Consider the following 16,207-nt stretch of genomic DNA (forward strand, 5'->3'; position numbering starts at 1 on the left):
CATCACCTCATGCATCTGGGACCAGGATTCAAGTCTCCACTAGGGTTCCGCGTGTGCTTGCTTGTTCTCCCCATGTTCTCAGGGGATGTCCTTTGGGTACTCTGGTTTCCCCCCACAAAAACATGCAGAGGTTTATTGGAGTTACCAAATTGCCTATAGGTGTGCATGTATGAGTAAATGGTGAGTATCCTGCATAGGGTTGGTGTCCCATCCTGGGTTGTTCCCTGCCTTGTGACAAAAGGCTCCAGACCTTACAGTGGTTACAGAAAATGGATGGATGGTAGAGCAATAGCTAACACTGTTGCTTTGTGCCTCAAAAGTCATTGGATCAAGAGTGGATGCTGTTTGCAGTATATACATATAGCCATTACGTAAAATCATATTTCATTATAAAGCAATTTTTTTCGACGTTAATTGCATTGAAAGAATGTAAATACGGAAATAACGTTCCACTAACATCACAGTAAGAATGCCTTCTGTCACCTTCGAGAAGAACCTCTACATTGTGTCTGCTGAAGTCCTGGGGACGTTCCCAATTAGGTGGGACGACGATGCTCTATTAAGGTTTCCGTGCCAACTGGCATGCAAATGGAACCGTACGAACGAATGGGTTTAACTAACCACGCCAACAGGACAACAGACATTTTTCCAAACAGGTAAGCGATCAGCTGCTCGAGGCTCTGAATTTTTGTAAGTGGGCGGTTTAGAAAGACCATTTTTTTCTGCGCTGAGTAGGATAGCAATCCGATTTGTTTAGTTCTTCTCGTTTTTCCACAGTTATGTTCAGGAAAATACAACAAAATGACAGTTATCTGGTGGCATTCCATTTCTTTGCAATGATTACATTAAACTGGTTTCTCTGGGTGGGCTGTCACAGACAAACACACACAGGTAACAGGGGGAAGTGAGAACAGAATAGGGCAGTGAAGTAACAAAATAGTTTGCAGAAGTGACACTAAAAAAAAAACTTTTTTATGTTTGGGGAAAACAACAACTCAGTCTTATGTGATTGATACTAAGGCAAATGTGAAGCAGTGAAGCAGTGTTTGTATATAAAGATCCAGTGACTTAAATAAGGTAGGAAGATTTTTTTAGCTCCTAAAAATCAACCATCCAGATGCGAACAACCCTTGGCAAGTGAGTGGCTGGAGGGTGGGGGGGTGATTTAAGTGCTCCACCCCCAGAAAACCAACTTGAAGATGACTTTCCGGAAAAAGAAAACTGTTAACAGTGCTGGAGAGTGCAGGATGGTGGAAGAAAGGAAGGAAGGAATTAAGAAAGGTGAGAAACGTGGGCATCCTCTTGGAGCGGCAGTGTTCTCACGCACCTGCATGTGTAATCCGTCACTCTACATGCAAATGCAGAGGTAGGGTTAGTGTTAGTGGTGTTCCAGTGAATGTCCATCATGCAGGACACATCGGAAAACCCTCGGAAATTACAGTCCCACAGAGTGAGGACCTGACAGAATAAAGCACATTGAAAAGAATGGGATATTGTGATGATTTATTTAGTATGGATTCTTATGGCAACTAGTCACTGACTGTCATTAATTGTCACTTTGATAGATGAATGCAATACGCCTCAGATTTCTGAAGAATCACCAACCACTTTGGTTTTTAATTACATGTTTAGATAGAGAGCGTGACCTGCAAAACACAGGTGGCCTAATCTGTGCAATAGATTTAGGTATATTCTAATATCTCTTGTTAAATGTCTCATGAATTTTAAGTTGCCTTAGATAGGGATGCTTGGCAAACTATTTCAGTTCATTATCAAATCATCTATCAGCCTTATGTTTCCTGTCAGCGACGATCTCGCCTCTTTAAAATATGCCAACTGAACGGGGGCATGGAAGTCTATGTGGACCATGCAAAACCACACCCACGTGGAAATTGATAAAATACCACTCATCCTACATCACATAATGATCCCTTGCTAAGTAGACAAACACCTCCATTTATTTTCTAGCTCTCTGGTTGCCATAGCAATCTCTCAGCCAATCACATCTTACAATTTTCACCCTGTGCTCCCTGTACCCAGAAAAAAAAAAGAGATGAAAATGTTACCCCCTTTCTCCAATTGACTCTGCCATATGAAATCATTTTTCAGCTGTGAGCCCCTCAGGCATTCAACTGGAAATCTCTACAGAACCTAGAAGGTGCTTCATAGCACATTTCGGTAAATATCTGAAATCTGTAATGACTTGGGCTAAATGACTGAGAATTAAATTACCCACTGAGGGATGTGGTCCATAGCCAAGGCATGTTAGCCATGTCAGAGTAAATGTCCAGTCTGATAGATTTCCACATTGCTATGCTAAAACATAGGGTTAAAAGACTACCGGTAGATTGCTCTTTCATGCCTTGTAATTAACCTTGTAATTCCTTGCAAAAAATACAGAGATGAAATACAGTATCTTGTTCCACGACATGAGCTTCAGATATATGGTGATGGTCAACCAACAATGATATCATGGAGGAAAAAGAGTGAGGGATGTATATTAAAAAAAAACAACACCCCAGTGAGTGAAATATGGATCATCGAAGCACCAAGTTATTGGGAATGACCCCAAGGAATGTCAAGCCAGGCTTTATACTGGCATTTCCTTTGACTCGCCCTAGAAGGCGTTAATTCCAAGCCTGAACCTGAGAAGATCAACAACGGGCTTCAATACTTCCCACCAGTCTCGGAGTTTCTCAAAATTATGATCTCAGTGGTTAAGATACAAGTAAAATACAAATTACAAATAGCTTTCAGTTACAATATATAAGTAAAGTTATTTTATTTTACACCTGGATCTGGTTTACAGTCTATGCCAGTAATATTAAGACATAAGAAACCTTTATCGTCATTGTACAAAACAGAAAATAAAATTCTGTGTGGCAAAAAGGCTCATTGGGTGAGAATGTATCTAAAATGCATAGATAATAGTGAGTAGAAATGAATTACAATGACTGAAATGGATAGTAGCAGTATTCAATAGTTAGCAGAAATGGGTATTATAGCTGGTTAGGATAATTTGGAGGTACTTCAGTCTGTCAGTGCTGTTCCGAAGGTGCACAGCAAACCATAGTAAATATGAGGATTATTCTATCATACTGCATTGTATCAAATAGCGTAACACAAAGGGAGATTAAAGTAATTTGCTACATTTTATTGGAATTATCATATCAGTGGTACTCTGCGAAGCATTTTGCTGTAAAAGACAAGCATCAATACACACCATCCTCACTAAGAGGTGGGATCTTTTCTGACTTTGTTTGCTTTCTTGTATTTTTGGAAATATTTTCTGTCAATCGGCTGTATGTATATTTGAAGATACCAAAGCTAATGCTGATGCTCTGGGAAGCAGAGGCTATGAGATTTGAGCAAGCATAGAACATGTCTATACATTCCGAGTAACTCTTTAACGAAGCCAGCCACAGGGCTTCAGGTATGAATTTAGATGAGTATTTCTAGATCGAGGAGCAACTCTCAACACTCCTGGAAAAAAATGGTGTCTTAGTTTATTTTGAGATGCATAGCAAGTATCTCAGAGATAGTTAAAAATCTTAAACCAAGAGCATGCCTAGTTGCCTTTAAATAGTCTCTTGTACTGCTTTAAAGCTTATTGTAAAGTATCCTGCCAAGTTCACTTTCTCTGAAAATAAAGGAACTTCTTTATTCTACCTTACAATCCGGCTGTCTGCCCTTCTAAGGTGGTGTTTCCCAGTCTGGTCCTCAGGGACAGACAGATGGTCCGTGCTCCCTCCCAGCTCCCAGAAAAGGGCAGAAACATGGACTGCGTGGAGTGCCAAGGACCGGATGGGGAAAACAGTTCTAAGGGAACTACTATGGATTTAATAGTGTAACGAAAATTTAGTGGAAAAATGCAAGTTCTTGTCATTGTCAGCTGAGTCCTACCAGGTTGTAAACAGCTTAGTAATGATGTCTAACACTTATTGTTTCAAATACATGCTCAGGACTTGAACCTGATCCCCTCTACAGATGTATTTGTATGTGTAAGGTATAGGGACGGCTAAGGGTATCATGACTTTGCAGTTTACATTTATACTGGGTACGTCTTGATTGCTCTTTGATTTGGTAAACGATCATAAATGAACAAGACAAACGCAAGAGCTGTTTATCTATGTTTCTATCGATTAATATGATGATTATTCATTACATTTAAATTTATCTGAGGCTTTTATTTTTATCTCTTTAAACAGATATTTTATCAGAGCTGGAGACAGGATATTCCTAGAACCAACAACCTTTTGGCTTTGTGAGTTCATTTCTGCAGCCACCGTCCCACCTGCAGCTGTGCTGTCTGATATATGTATCAGTCACAGACACTGTGTTTCTTTGACTGCAATGATCTGGTACCAGCAGGTTCCATTTCATCACCTCCATCTTCTAAGTGTTCTGCCTCGAGCCAAGTAGCCCCCTATCATCATGGTAAGGTAGACCTGAGTCATACAGGGGCACAAGCATCAAATTATTCATGTGGCTAACTCTGGGAAGCCATATTTAAAATATGTATCAACCAGGAAAGCAGAGGGTTCTCATGCCACTGGTATTACGGTCGGTTCACAGAACTTTTTTCACAGAATCTTTCACAGAACTCTTTCACAGAATCTTTCACGGAACTTTTACTTTCCACACATCCATATTCAATTCATTTGCACAGCAAAGAGTAATACGCAGAAGTGTTGACACCATCTCTTATACTTGATCTAACATCATGGAAAGGCGCTCTCGGGGGTTTTTCGGTGAACAGGCACTTCAGTGCTCTTAACATTTAGCGCGATCAATAATCCGAAAAAAGATTCCGTTAAAAGTAAAGATTTTTTTTTAATGATCCATCCACAGCTGTTCTGAGCAAGTGATTCACATTCAGGTGAAAGTGCAAAGGCCTCTGAAATTCTATTTACGGTATTAATTTTATAGTATGTTTTTCTTACAGGACCTACAAAGTGGCATCAGTGTGGGGTCGAACGTTGCGGAATTTTATTTCGATTTTATTTATATTTCGGTGTTTAGACTGGATGTATCAAGCTTTCTCTTCTGAAGCAGCTGACAAGTCAAAAGCAGCAAGTAGACTTTTTATGGCACTGAGATTGCGTGAGTCCTGTCTGTGTCATTTAACATGTGATGCAATCCTTGTCAATCTGACGAACATCTATACCTGAACAACACTCAGTCCTTGTGCAAAAACAAGTGTCAGTGAGATATCTAACAATGAAGTAAAACACAAACCCAGTGGTTTAGATTTGACAAGCAAGTAAACAAAAGAAAAGGCAATGTAACCAAATGAACACCATAAAAACAACTTCCATCCAGCCATCCATTGTCCAACCCGCTTATCCTAGTGGGTCGCGGGGGGTCCGGAGCCTATCTCGGAAGCAATGGGCACGAGGCAGGGAACAACCCTGGATGGGGGGCCAGCTAAAACACAACTTGACGTTCAAAAATAAATATATTTTGTTAGAGTAGTGCCTCTGTGATATCTGCTCACCTGCCGCTCCAGCCACCTGATAAGAGGCTTCACACCAAGTGCAGCAGCAAAATAATTGGTAGTTGGATTCAAGCTCCACCCCTAATCAACAACGACCTAAAGGTAACTGATTAGGAAGGCCAAGAACATAAGGTGGAGGGTCAGAATGAAGGCCAGCAGCCTCAGAAGGAGAAGAAAAAAGCCTGTCCGATGTTAGGGTGCACTCACACTAGGTGATTGGTACCATGTACGAGCATGTATGATGAGGCATGACGTGATGTCAATGATGTGACTCGCACACACATGCACATATGTACACTGCACATGAACTGGACCCAGAAGGAATGGTTTGCGAAGGCTGTACAGATGGGGAAGCAACAAATATTCAACAAACATTGCAGCAAAGGGATCACTTTGATCTATGGCAGAGGTGCAGTGTTTGCTTAAAATGTGGGCTGATGAGAGTATCCAGGAGCAACTAGATGCAACATACAAACACCCGTAGATATTTGGTAGAATACAGCACTATCTTCTTATACGTGCAGCACGATAAAACGAATACCATTGCATTGCATATTCAGTGAATCCATAAGAGGACCATGTGTCATCGTGCCCAAAATGACTCCAAATAAACCACAAAAGAAGGACATTGATCATGAATTCCATCATGATGTTTTCTTCAACACAAAAAGTTGCACAGTGATGATGAAAGCATGTTCCGGGCCTGGAACGTTAATTGCAATGCGAGCGCAGACCAGTGGGGGAGTGAGGAATAGCTGCTTGTCCTATTTGAGGGCACGGAGGGCCCAGAGCCTGTCCTGGAAGCTTTGGGCAAAAGGCAGGGAACAACCCAGGATGGGGCACCAACCCATTGCAGGGCACACACACACCATTCACTAACACACCATTCACTCACACACCAGTCGCTCACACATGCACACCTACGGCTTTTCTTTATTTTCTGGGTTCTGATTGACAGAGCTATAGACCAATAAAGGGCCGAGACCCATTTTACTGGTTCTGGGTAAACGGCGCCATGTTTGTAGTCCCCAAGCGGCTTCACTGAGGGCAAAATGTCAGCATGAACCAATCATGGAATAGGACTCCTCTGACAGAAACGCTTATATCTGGCAAATGGAAGACCATTGAAAGAAAATTTAGTCCAGAGACTCCAACCTTCCCCAGTTGGGTAAGTCCTAAACATCCCCACATAATCACTCCGTTACACTACATGGACAAAAGTATTGGGACACACCTCTCAGTAATTGAATTCTGTTGTTTGATTCAAACCCATTGTTACAGGTGTATAAAATCAAACCCCTAGCCATGCAGTCAGGTTTATAAACATTTGTGAAAGAATGGGTTGTTCTGAAGAGCTCAATGAATTCAAGCATGGTGCTGTCATAGGATGCCACCTTTGCGAAAAGTCAGTTTGTTGAAATTTCTTCCCTGCTAGATATTCCACAGTCAACTGTAAGTGGTATTATTGGAAAGTGGGAGCATTTAGGAGCAACTGAAACTGAGCCAGGAAGTGGCAGGACACGTGAAGTAGCAGAGTGGGGTTGACGAGTGATGAGGCACATAGTTCATAAAGGTCACTGTTGACTCAATAACTGTTCCAAACTTCCTCCAGCATTAACCCCAACACAAGAGCTGTGGCCCGGGATCATCATGGAATGGGCTCACATCACCAAGCCCAATGCCAAGCGTTGGATGGAGTGGTGTAAAACACGCCGCTACTGGACTCTGGAGCAGTGGAAACGTGTTCTGTGGAGTGACGACTCACGCTTCTCTGACTGGCAGTCTGATGGACGAGTCTCGGTTTGGCAGATGCCAGGGGAACGTTACCTGCCTGACTGCACTGAGCCAACTGTGAAGTTTGGTGGAGGAGGGATATTGGTATGGGGTTGTTTTTCAGGGGTTGGGCTGGGCCACCAAGGCCCAGTGAAGGGAACTCTTTTGGACAATTCTATTCTTCCAACTTCGTGAGAATGGTAATTGGGAAAATCCTTTTCTGTTCCAGCGTGACTGTGCCCCAGCACACAAAGCAAGGTCCATAAAGACATGGTTGGGTGAGTTTGGTGTGGAAGATCTTGATTGGTCTGCACAGAGCCCTGACCTCAACCCCATCAAACACCTTTGAGATGAACTAGAATGAGGATTGCAAGCCAGGCCTTCATATCCAACATCAAGTCCTGACCTCACAAAGGGTCTTCTGGAAGAATGAGCAAAAATTCCCACAAACCCCCCAAAATCTTGTGGAAAGCCTTCCCATAGGCTTCAGTGGCTCTTGTTAAGGTAAATGATGATAATGAATTATGTATCTTGATAATTTATTCCTGTTAGTCAGAAGGTAGTGTGGCTTGGCGGGCTAAGCATCGTGGCCTGTATCCAGAAGGTGGTTAGTTTGAGGCTGGCTTTCGGCAGATTAGTCACATGTCTGAAGGCCCTCAAGCAAGGCCCTAACCCCCCCCCCCCCCCCCCCAGTTCCCTGGGTGCTCCATATTGACTACCCACTGTAACTCCCACGATTGCTCTCACCTGCATGAAGGGCAAGATGGGACAAAGAGAATTTTCCCATGGGGATTAATAAAGTATCTCTATTCCATTCTATCACAAACCCAGTTTTCTACAGCTCAGAGGCTGAAACTTGGCTATAGACTGATCTTTCAGTAAGACAAAGATCCCAAAAATATGTCAAAATCGGCATAGAAATTGCTGTATAGGAACACAAATTCAAAGTTTTGCAATAGCAGTCTCAGCCTCCAAGCATGAATGTTATTGAAAACCTGTGGTCTGATTTGAAAAAGGAAGCCCGCTAGCACAAGTCAAAGAAAAATGAATTTTCATAGAAAATGTTCTGTATAGAGGAGTGGGGAACGCTTGATATACTGTTATCCTGTCCGGGGAGAGCGGAGCTTCGGTAAATATTAAGTGGAGGGGGCTCAACAGCTGTCTTAGTACAAAAATAATGTACTATGCAATAAATGTTCGGCATTTGAAAAATAGTACTGATACACACACACACACACACACACACACACAGTACTATGCATAAGTCTTTGGCAGTCAAAGAAAATGATGCTTAAATGATCTTCATCTTGATTAAGTCTTCGATATTATGCTTGTCAAAGTGTGTCAGTTTAACAATATCAAGACCTACCCTAAAGTCACCCCTGTATTTGCAACAATCATCCAATACACCCATGATTTTTTTTTACTTAATCACTACCTTACCTTATTAGGCTAATAAAAAAGTCATCAAGTCACTTAACTAATTAAGTTAATTAATTAATTGAGCTGGAGGTGAAATTTAGCAAATACGTGGAATGGCTGAGGTGCCCCTGAGGAGAGGTTTGGGAACTGAAGCGGTGTTCATCTAGCCATCCAACAGGATATCAGTAACTTTTTGGAGAACAGAAGACTGTCTTCTTAGCATTTGTTGTGTTACTGGTAATTTGTATATGTTCTAATGTTAAATTCTGGTTTTTACGAGCAAAAATACACTTACTACCCAGATGAATAGCTTTAAACATTTCATTTGGCTGATATTAACATATTTAATTCCATACTGACATGTTTCTAAACATATGATAATCAGTGTTCTCATGATTGACTGACGGAGCTGAGTTAACCAGCCTTTTGACAAGAAAAGCTCATGAATCAGGACCGCTAAGGTGGTCCTCGTGATGTTGAAGCAGCATGAATAATAATCCATAACCAAATGTAAACATGAACCAAATGAAGCTCTTGTGCTTACTGGGATAGTCTGCAGGCTCCTGGTGAACTGGGAGTGCGTGAGCAGATAAATGACGGGCAGATGCAGCATAGCATATCACTTGTGTTAAAGTGTATTTTGATAATGTTTACTTATGTTGGTCTTACCCAGAGCAAGTTGTTATTTTGTGCATTTATGTGTATCGCTATTGTGCTGAAGAAATTCAGCTACACCATGATTTTGAGAAACATGATAAGTCATGGACACAGTAGGGGTGTGTATATCTTGTTTTTTTTTTGGGGGGGTGGGGGGGGGGGCAAGGTGATGTTTTGTCATGAGGCTTGGATTTCATGCTATGCCTCTGATGACAGAAATGACAGAAAAAACCACCCTGGGACTTTACGTCTGTCCTTAACCACCATGCATGTGCTGAAAACTTACCCAAATATCTCACTTGAAGCCAGTATGTCTGCATTGTTGCCCAGTTTGTAATATGCAGGCCAAGCTTTCAAAGGCAATGTTTTATTGATCTGCATAATTTTCAGTAAATGACAACATACCGTTAATAATCTTTTAGCACACATCAAACCCACTAATAAACTCGGTTTTAATCAAAGCATCTCTTCCAAAATACAAACACGTACATGACTCAAACACACTATCCAATCCATCGTTTTCGACAACACAGAATTAAAAGTGTTATAGATGAAAAAAAAAAAATGTAACCCATCACTGATAAACACAAAAGGAAATCCGGCATCAAAGAAGAACTGACACTTCGTTTTTAATAACCTGCCTGAACTTCAACACGTCAGTACGGCATGATTAATCTGTTCCGGTGAAATATCATCATCGGAAACCGTATCAAACCACCCCCCTTCCCCCACAACGAGCCGCTCTATCTCAGTCCGTAATCCGAAGGATTTCTGCCAATCAAGGCCTCTCACCCCTCGGCGTAATTAAACCGCCGTACGACTTGGACTAGCGATGGCAAATTAATGGGAAATTTAATACCTGCAATTTGACAGTAGTTTAATGAACGCTAGAAATAGAAATTGTAATACCTTAATTAATGCTCGCAGTAGAGGGGAAAAATCATGTTGGAGAGGCTCCCGTATGAGATGTCTGAAACAGAGACACCACTGGTTAGCGGTCTGCCCTTTCATTCATCTCTCGGATAAGAAGGCTTCTGTTCTGAGAGGCAGTTTTGCCATGAAAAAATAACTTGATTTAAAATTACCGAAACAGTGGCTGCTTAATTCCCCATCTTGATATAAAACTGCGAATTACACTGCCTGATTACTTGTTTGGTTGATGATGCTGAGAAGAGGAAGACCTTTCGTTTGGACACCGTGTCAAACGTTACATTCTGGGTATTAAAATGTGCAATTTTGAACAGGTCAGCGAACAGTGTTTGCATCGATAAAATATTCAGTGCATATTATTGTAAAGCTGATGTTTGAAAATGACGGGGAATACTAGATGAAGAGGACCGTAAGTACCTTCAACCTAAAACAACAAAGAGCACTTAAAACAATTTCGCTGTCCTACATATCTACTGCTAAAATAATTCACGATATTTGGTAGGTCTACTCTGGCGATTAAAATGGAACACAATATTTATACCACTTCACGTAGCCTACTTAAAAATCTGTTAAAAATGTCAAACATGAAGTAAACGTTTTTCTCCATTCAGATGGACAAACTGTATTAGCCAATGATGGAGGGGGGGGGGATTTCTCGTCCCCGTTAAATGAGCAGCACTTATAAAAACCAGTAATATTTTAAATGTATTACAGTGCACTTCAAGAAAACTTCTGATGTACATCTGAAACATCGGGGTGGTGACAGTCATAAAAAGATGATAATACATAATATAATATAATAATATAATACGCAGATGGAGCCCATAATTGAAAACGTCAAGTGAAGCGCTAAATGGGCGATGGGATCTTCTGTTGGGGAGTTTCGGATCCCCGGACACCGCGCGAATACATAAGTGCAATTACACACCGAAACACACTTGGTTTCTGTTTGTCGTGAACCGGAAAATCCTGAGCACAACAGCGCGGTCTGTACAACAATATCATGCAGCTTCAGTTTTTTTAACACAACATAGTATATCTTGTGCAGACATGCAGAACCTGCAACGGATGCACAAAAAGAACACTAATATATATGTATAAACACTGTTATACTTGACAATTTTGCGAGTTTGGGACCCCTACTTCAATAACGCTTATAAATCTTTTACAAAGGGCTCTAACGTCAGCCATTCCGCACGCGCGACAATACTCCTCCAACGTTTTAGCAAGTGAAGCCACTCTTTGTGAAACTTTAAGTGTCATAAATTGCTTAATAAGGCTTGTGGGTGTCCTTTTATGAAGTCATTCGCTACACAAAGTAAAAGCTCATTATAGGACCGGAATAAAGGCAGCGGTTTTGAATAAACACCAAGAGCAAGCGTCAGTGCAGCGTATCAAGATTCGGCTGGCGCTGACAGATTCGCGGAACGTTATAAGCAATCTCTGAGGAGAGCAATTCTGCAGCCAGGGCATCCTCTCAGTTGTGTTCATTTGCATTTCAGATTATTAAATAATACAAAACTGGCACTGCAGGGATGATTAAGTGGTTGATACCCAAATAAACTGCATTCATAATATAAAGTCATACGTGGAAGCACGCATGTACACACATCGGCTAAATCTGTTGACCTGAATCAAGGTGAATTTAAAGTTCGTCCAACTGGAAGTTGAGTTCACGGGCCTGTGAGATACAGTGGGGACCAGTAACAGAGACAGCAATGGCCACCAGGACAAGAGAACTCTACTTTGTGGACCTGGAGAACATAGTGAATAACTGCTGTTGGGTCATGACACCCTCTTTGCCAATGCTGATATCTCCTTCCACGAAACAGGAAGTGACCTAAAGCCCAGTGATCAGCTCCCTGAGAGGGATCTCTCTCTCTCCCAGCAGCACGTCTCTCTTCAGGCTGGTCCCTTTGTTAACCACCTTCATCTTCACGGCCATCTTCTTCGCCTGCACAGAGGGCAACGAGTCGAAGAAGAAGTCCTCATTGAAGATGGGGTTGCGGCTGTTCTTGACGATGGTGCTCCTCTGTTTCTGCACCTTGCCGGGGTTCAGGTACAGGACCACGCAGCAGTTGGTGCTCTTGAGATCATAGGCCAGGTCGTACAGGTCCTCGGCAGCTAGCACACGGATGCGCAGGCGGGAGGAATCCGCGTCGTAGTGCACGCGCAGCCGCAAGGTGCCCCTGCGGTGCAGGTTGACAGTGTGCTCACGCTGCAGCCGGTCCGCAGTCCCGGCCCCACTACCGGCGCCGCCGGCTAAGCTATGGGGACAGCGGAGCCGACGCTGCAGGCTGGGACTGGTGTCCGCTGAGCTGCACTCATCCGTGGAGAGAGAGCTGTGACGCGCAAAACTTCTCTTGGCCTTCACTACCTTGGCCTGAGTCTCGCTGGTGAACATCTTGAGGAGGGAGGCAGAGCGGGAGAGCAGCGGCGAGCTGAAGGGCGACGACTCGGCCGAGGAGCAGGTGTCGCTCTCGCCGCCGCTGAAGTAGCGGTACGGGTTCATGTGTGAGGCAGTGCAGTCAGCCGGGTTCAGGTGGTTGCCCTCGGTCTTTTTGCGTTGGGTGTTGGGCGACGTGATGGGACTGGTGTGCTCGCTGTGGAACAACGACTCCTTGCGGCGAGTGTGGGGGCTCTCCATGAGCGTGGCGAAGCCGTAGGACGTCTGGGCTTTGGGTACGTACGGCAGCGACATGGCCGTCTGCGACTGCGGGTCGGCGTTGGTGGCCGCGAGCTCCCCGATTTCTCCCACCGTCAGCTCGTCGGCGCTCTCGATCTGGATTATGTGCCGGTTAGCAGCCTTCAGGAGGTTCTTGGTGTCTCCACTCAGCCGGCCTATGAGCCGGGGGCTGCGGGGGCTACGGGGGCTGCCCGAGGGCTTCTTGCTGCCGATGGCCTGGTCGGAGCTGGAAGCTCGGATCACCGCCTGAGGCTGAACATCAGGGGGCTCCCCCTCCGGGGGGCAGCACACCAGCTTGGGGGGGATGAAGAAGTCAGGGATTTTGTCCGGAGTGAGGACATTGCTGTAGGTGGGGGCCTTTCCCTGCTTCTCCCCGGCCTCTGCCTGCCGAGACGAGCTGCTATCAATTGACCCGCGGATCTTCTCCAGGAGCCACATGGTTCATCTGGACGTGTCCAGTGCAGCAAGAGGATGTTACTGTGAGTTAAAAGGGGAAACACTAGTCACTGTCATAATGTCACAATATTGGGTACCACTTTACAATAAGGCTCCCTTTTGCCACTTGTAAATGGTAGTAACTCATTAATAAAAAGGAAACTGTATTATAACGTTTAAAATTGTCTATTAATAATTTACAAAGTGTTACAACCTAATTAATAATCAGATTATAAACCATTAATATGTGGGTAGCCTTATTGGCGCTGAATTAGCTGCCCACTGCTATATCACGATATCACATATGGGTTAAATGCAGAGGACACATTTTGTTGTTGTGCACTGTGTGCTGTGGTGTGTCAACAATGACCACTGATCACTAAATTTATGTTAGAGGCTGATGTTCAACAATTAGGCTCCATTTCCCACTGCCACTAAGTGGTATTCAGACCTGGAGTATCGCTGCCGTAATGTAGTTATGTCTGAAACTTTGATAAATGGCGTGTTCTTGGTGTCAGACGATGACGGACTGGCTAACTGGGGTTCCACGACGAAAATGCAGGTCACGTAGATGGTGATGTGACGAGATTCAATCATGAAAAATGTGGTCCAAAGATAACTGGTGTTTATGATGCATGGAGATTCAATAATGCAATTAAATATAGACAGATTAGCCCATAAACATTCGATTTGCTAATGCATTCATCTGGGAAGCTTGTTACGGCAGGTTGACTGGCAGGTGTATAATTCCATGTTCACCTCTTATTAATATTTCAGTGCGTCTGTGCCTGTGATCTGAAAGTCGCCGGTTCGAGCGCAGCCACGCCAAGTCTGCGGGTCCTTGAGCAAGGCCCTTAGCGCCCAGTTCCCTGGGCACCGCAACAGGTGGCTGCAATTCGCTTCCAGTTTGCTCTCACCTACAAAGTGCAATGCAAGTTGTGGGAGGCGTAAAGAGAATTACCCCTCGGGGATTAATAAAGTATATATTTTTATTATTATTATTATTATTATTATTATTATTATTATTATTATTATTATTATTATTATTATTTTCCCAACAGCATCGCTTCACTGTGCCAAAATAAATAACCGACCTTTCGAATGTGAAAAATCGAATGGAGCACTGATTTCCGTTTCGAACCATGAGTAAAACAATCAGTTATTTCATTACCCGTTACCACAGAACTCGTAAATTTCAATGGCATTGGAGAACTCAAATAAAAACTGTGATTTTAAAATAAAATGGTAATTAATGAATATATAAAGTAACTTACAGAACATATTCCGAGCAGAAATTAGAGATGACACAATCTATAGATCTATATCGGTCAGTTTGTAAAGGGAGCTGCGTTATGTTTTCGTATTTATGGGGAACAAGTTACACGGCCAGATAAACGCGGTTTCAGACAGAAGATGCGAGAGGCGCAAGTCGACTGCCTAGCTAGCTGTGCAACTTAATGAAAATGTGAGCGAATATTTCTCATATGGTGTTTTATGGTTTCTTCCATGACCATTAAAGCTTTTTGGTACTGCGATATAAAAGGTTTAAAATTTGCAAAGAAATTGTTTTATTTACTCGTTTAACAGTTAAAGTTTATTGCAATCAGGTATCAAAGTGATTTTAAGCTCTGTATATACTTCGTAAAAGGATCGACGATGTAGCCGGATATTTGAAGCCAGCCGGTAAGACAAACGCATTCATCTTCCATTCATCCGCAACGACTAATTTTGCCTTATCCTCCTTCCCAGTCGGTAGCACATTTGCACATTTTCCGGCTAAATAAATAGAGCAGTCAAGTAACTCTTCGTTAATAAATATTATTATACTGACTACATTTTACTACAGTTTACATTAATGTGTATAGGCTATTACATTCTCCACCTAAATCCCAATTTACCCCAAATATTTGGATAAAGTAATTATTAAAACCACTTGAGGTCCGCAAAGTATTTGCTGTGCCGTGCACCTGTTGAATTTAATAAACTTACCGGTGGATTGATGGGTTGCTGGTCGGCTCCAGTAGGAGAGTAGCGTGAAAATTTGTCAACAAACGTCTTCTGCCCGTCTTGGCTTTTCGCGTGATGCCTCTTTCATACCAACTTTTCCAGTCTGAACTGTGAGCCGACGGTGCCTCTACCTGCTGCTCATTTATACGGGCACCGCGGTCGCCTTCACTTCAATCAGCCAATGGGGGAGTCGCCTTACTGGACCATCCAAGCTTTTTTTAAGCTCCGCTGTCACTATTGACAATTAACGGTTTGCAATCCTGCTTCGAAGCAACCTTCGATTCATCTTTTGATATTCGTTTTGCTTGGATAAAAAGACGGATCTGTGTCCCGAAAGTGCAACGAAATCAATTATTTTCTTCATCTAAATTCTTCACTATACCTCCCTTAGCGGTTCAGATTAAAAAGAAGTTTAAAAAGGTCAAAGTGTAGCATATTCCTACAATATTCGTGCAGCTGAAAAACTTAACCTTGTGTGTTCACCTGTTGCTTGAATGTCATTAAAGCACGTATTTATGTTGTCAAGCAAAATTTTAGTATGTTTAATTTTAGTATGTTTAATATTAAAATGTTAGTATCGAAATGTTTCGCCCAACAAATCTCACTTTTAAATCGGTTTAATGAGGGCATTATCGGGTTTTGTTAGCCTAAACTATTCACACGACCTCAGTAACAAAACCTAATGAGGATGTTTCACATGAATGCTAAAGTTTACCGTGTAAAGCCTATTTAATTGCCGTTGGCTGGAATAATGTAATATAATTTCGCTCTTTGGGTCTATTCTGACCCTCGGTTTCCCT

At 42.7% G+C, this 16,207-nt stretch overlaps 1 protein-coding gene across 1 annotated transcript; it reads right to left on the reverse strand.

Moving 5' to 3' along the window:
• Positions 1-9,700: 9,700 nt before the first annotated feature.
• On the reverse strand, positions 9,701-15,532 carry LOC111836588 (C2 calcium-dependent domain-containing protein 4C). The gene is made up of 2 exons (XM_023797991.2): positions 15,390-15,532; positions 9,701-13,442 (listed from the first exon to the last, which is right to left on the reverse strand). The coding sequence occupies exon 2, from the start codon at positions 13,401-13,403 to the stop codon at positions 12,120-12,122; it is 1,284 nt and encodes a 427-aa protein (XP_023653759.1). The 5' UTR covers positions 13,404-13,442; positions 15,390-15,532; the 3' UTR covers positions 9,701-12,119.
• Between the last annotated feature and the right edge of the window lie 675 nt (positions 15,533-16,207).

The sequence above is a fragment of the Paramormyrops kingsleyae genome, chromosome 21 (genome assembly GCF_048594095.1).
Source record: "Paramormyrops kingsleyae isolate MSU_618 chromosome 21, PKINGS_0.4, whole genome shotgun sequence".
NCBI classification, from domain to species: Eukaryota; Metazoa; Chordata; class Actinopteri; order Osteoglossiformes; family Mormyridae; genus Paramormyrops; species Paramormyrops kingsleyae.

Bases quoted from the DNA above. Each gene is read 5' to 3' on its own strand.
- LOC111836588 (XM_023797991.2), bottom strand. From the start codon at position 13,403: ATGTGGCTCCTGGAGAAGATCCGCGGGTCAATTGATAGCAGCTCGTCT.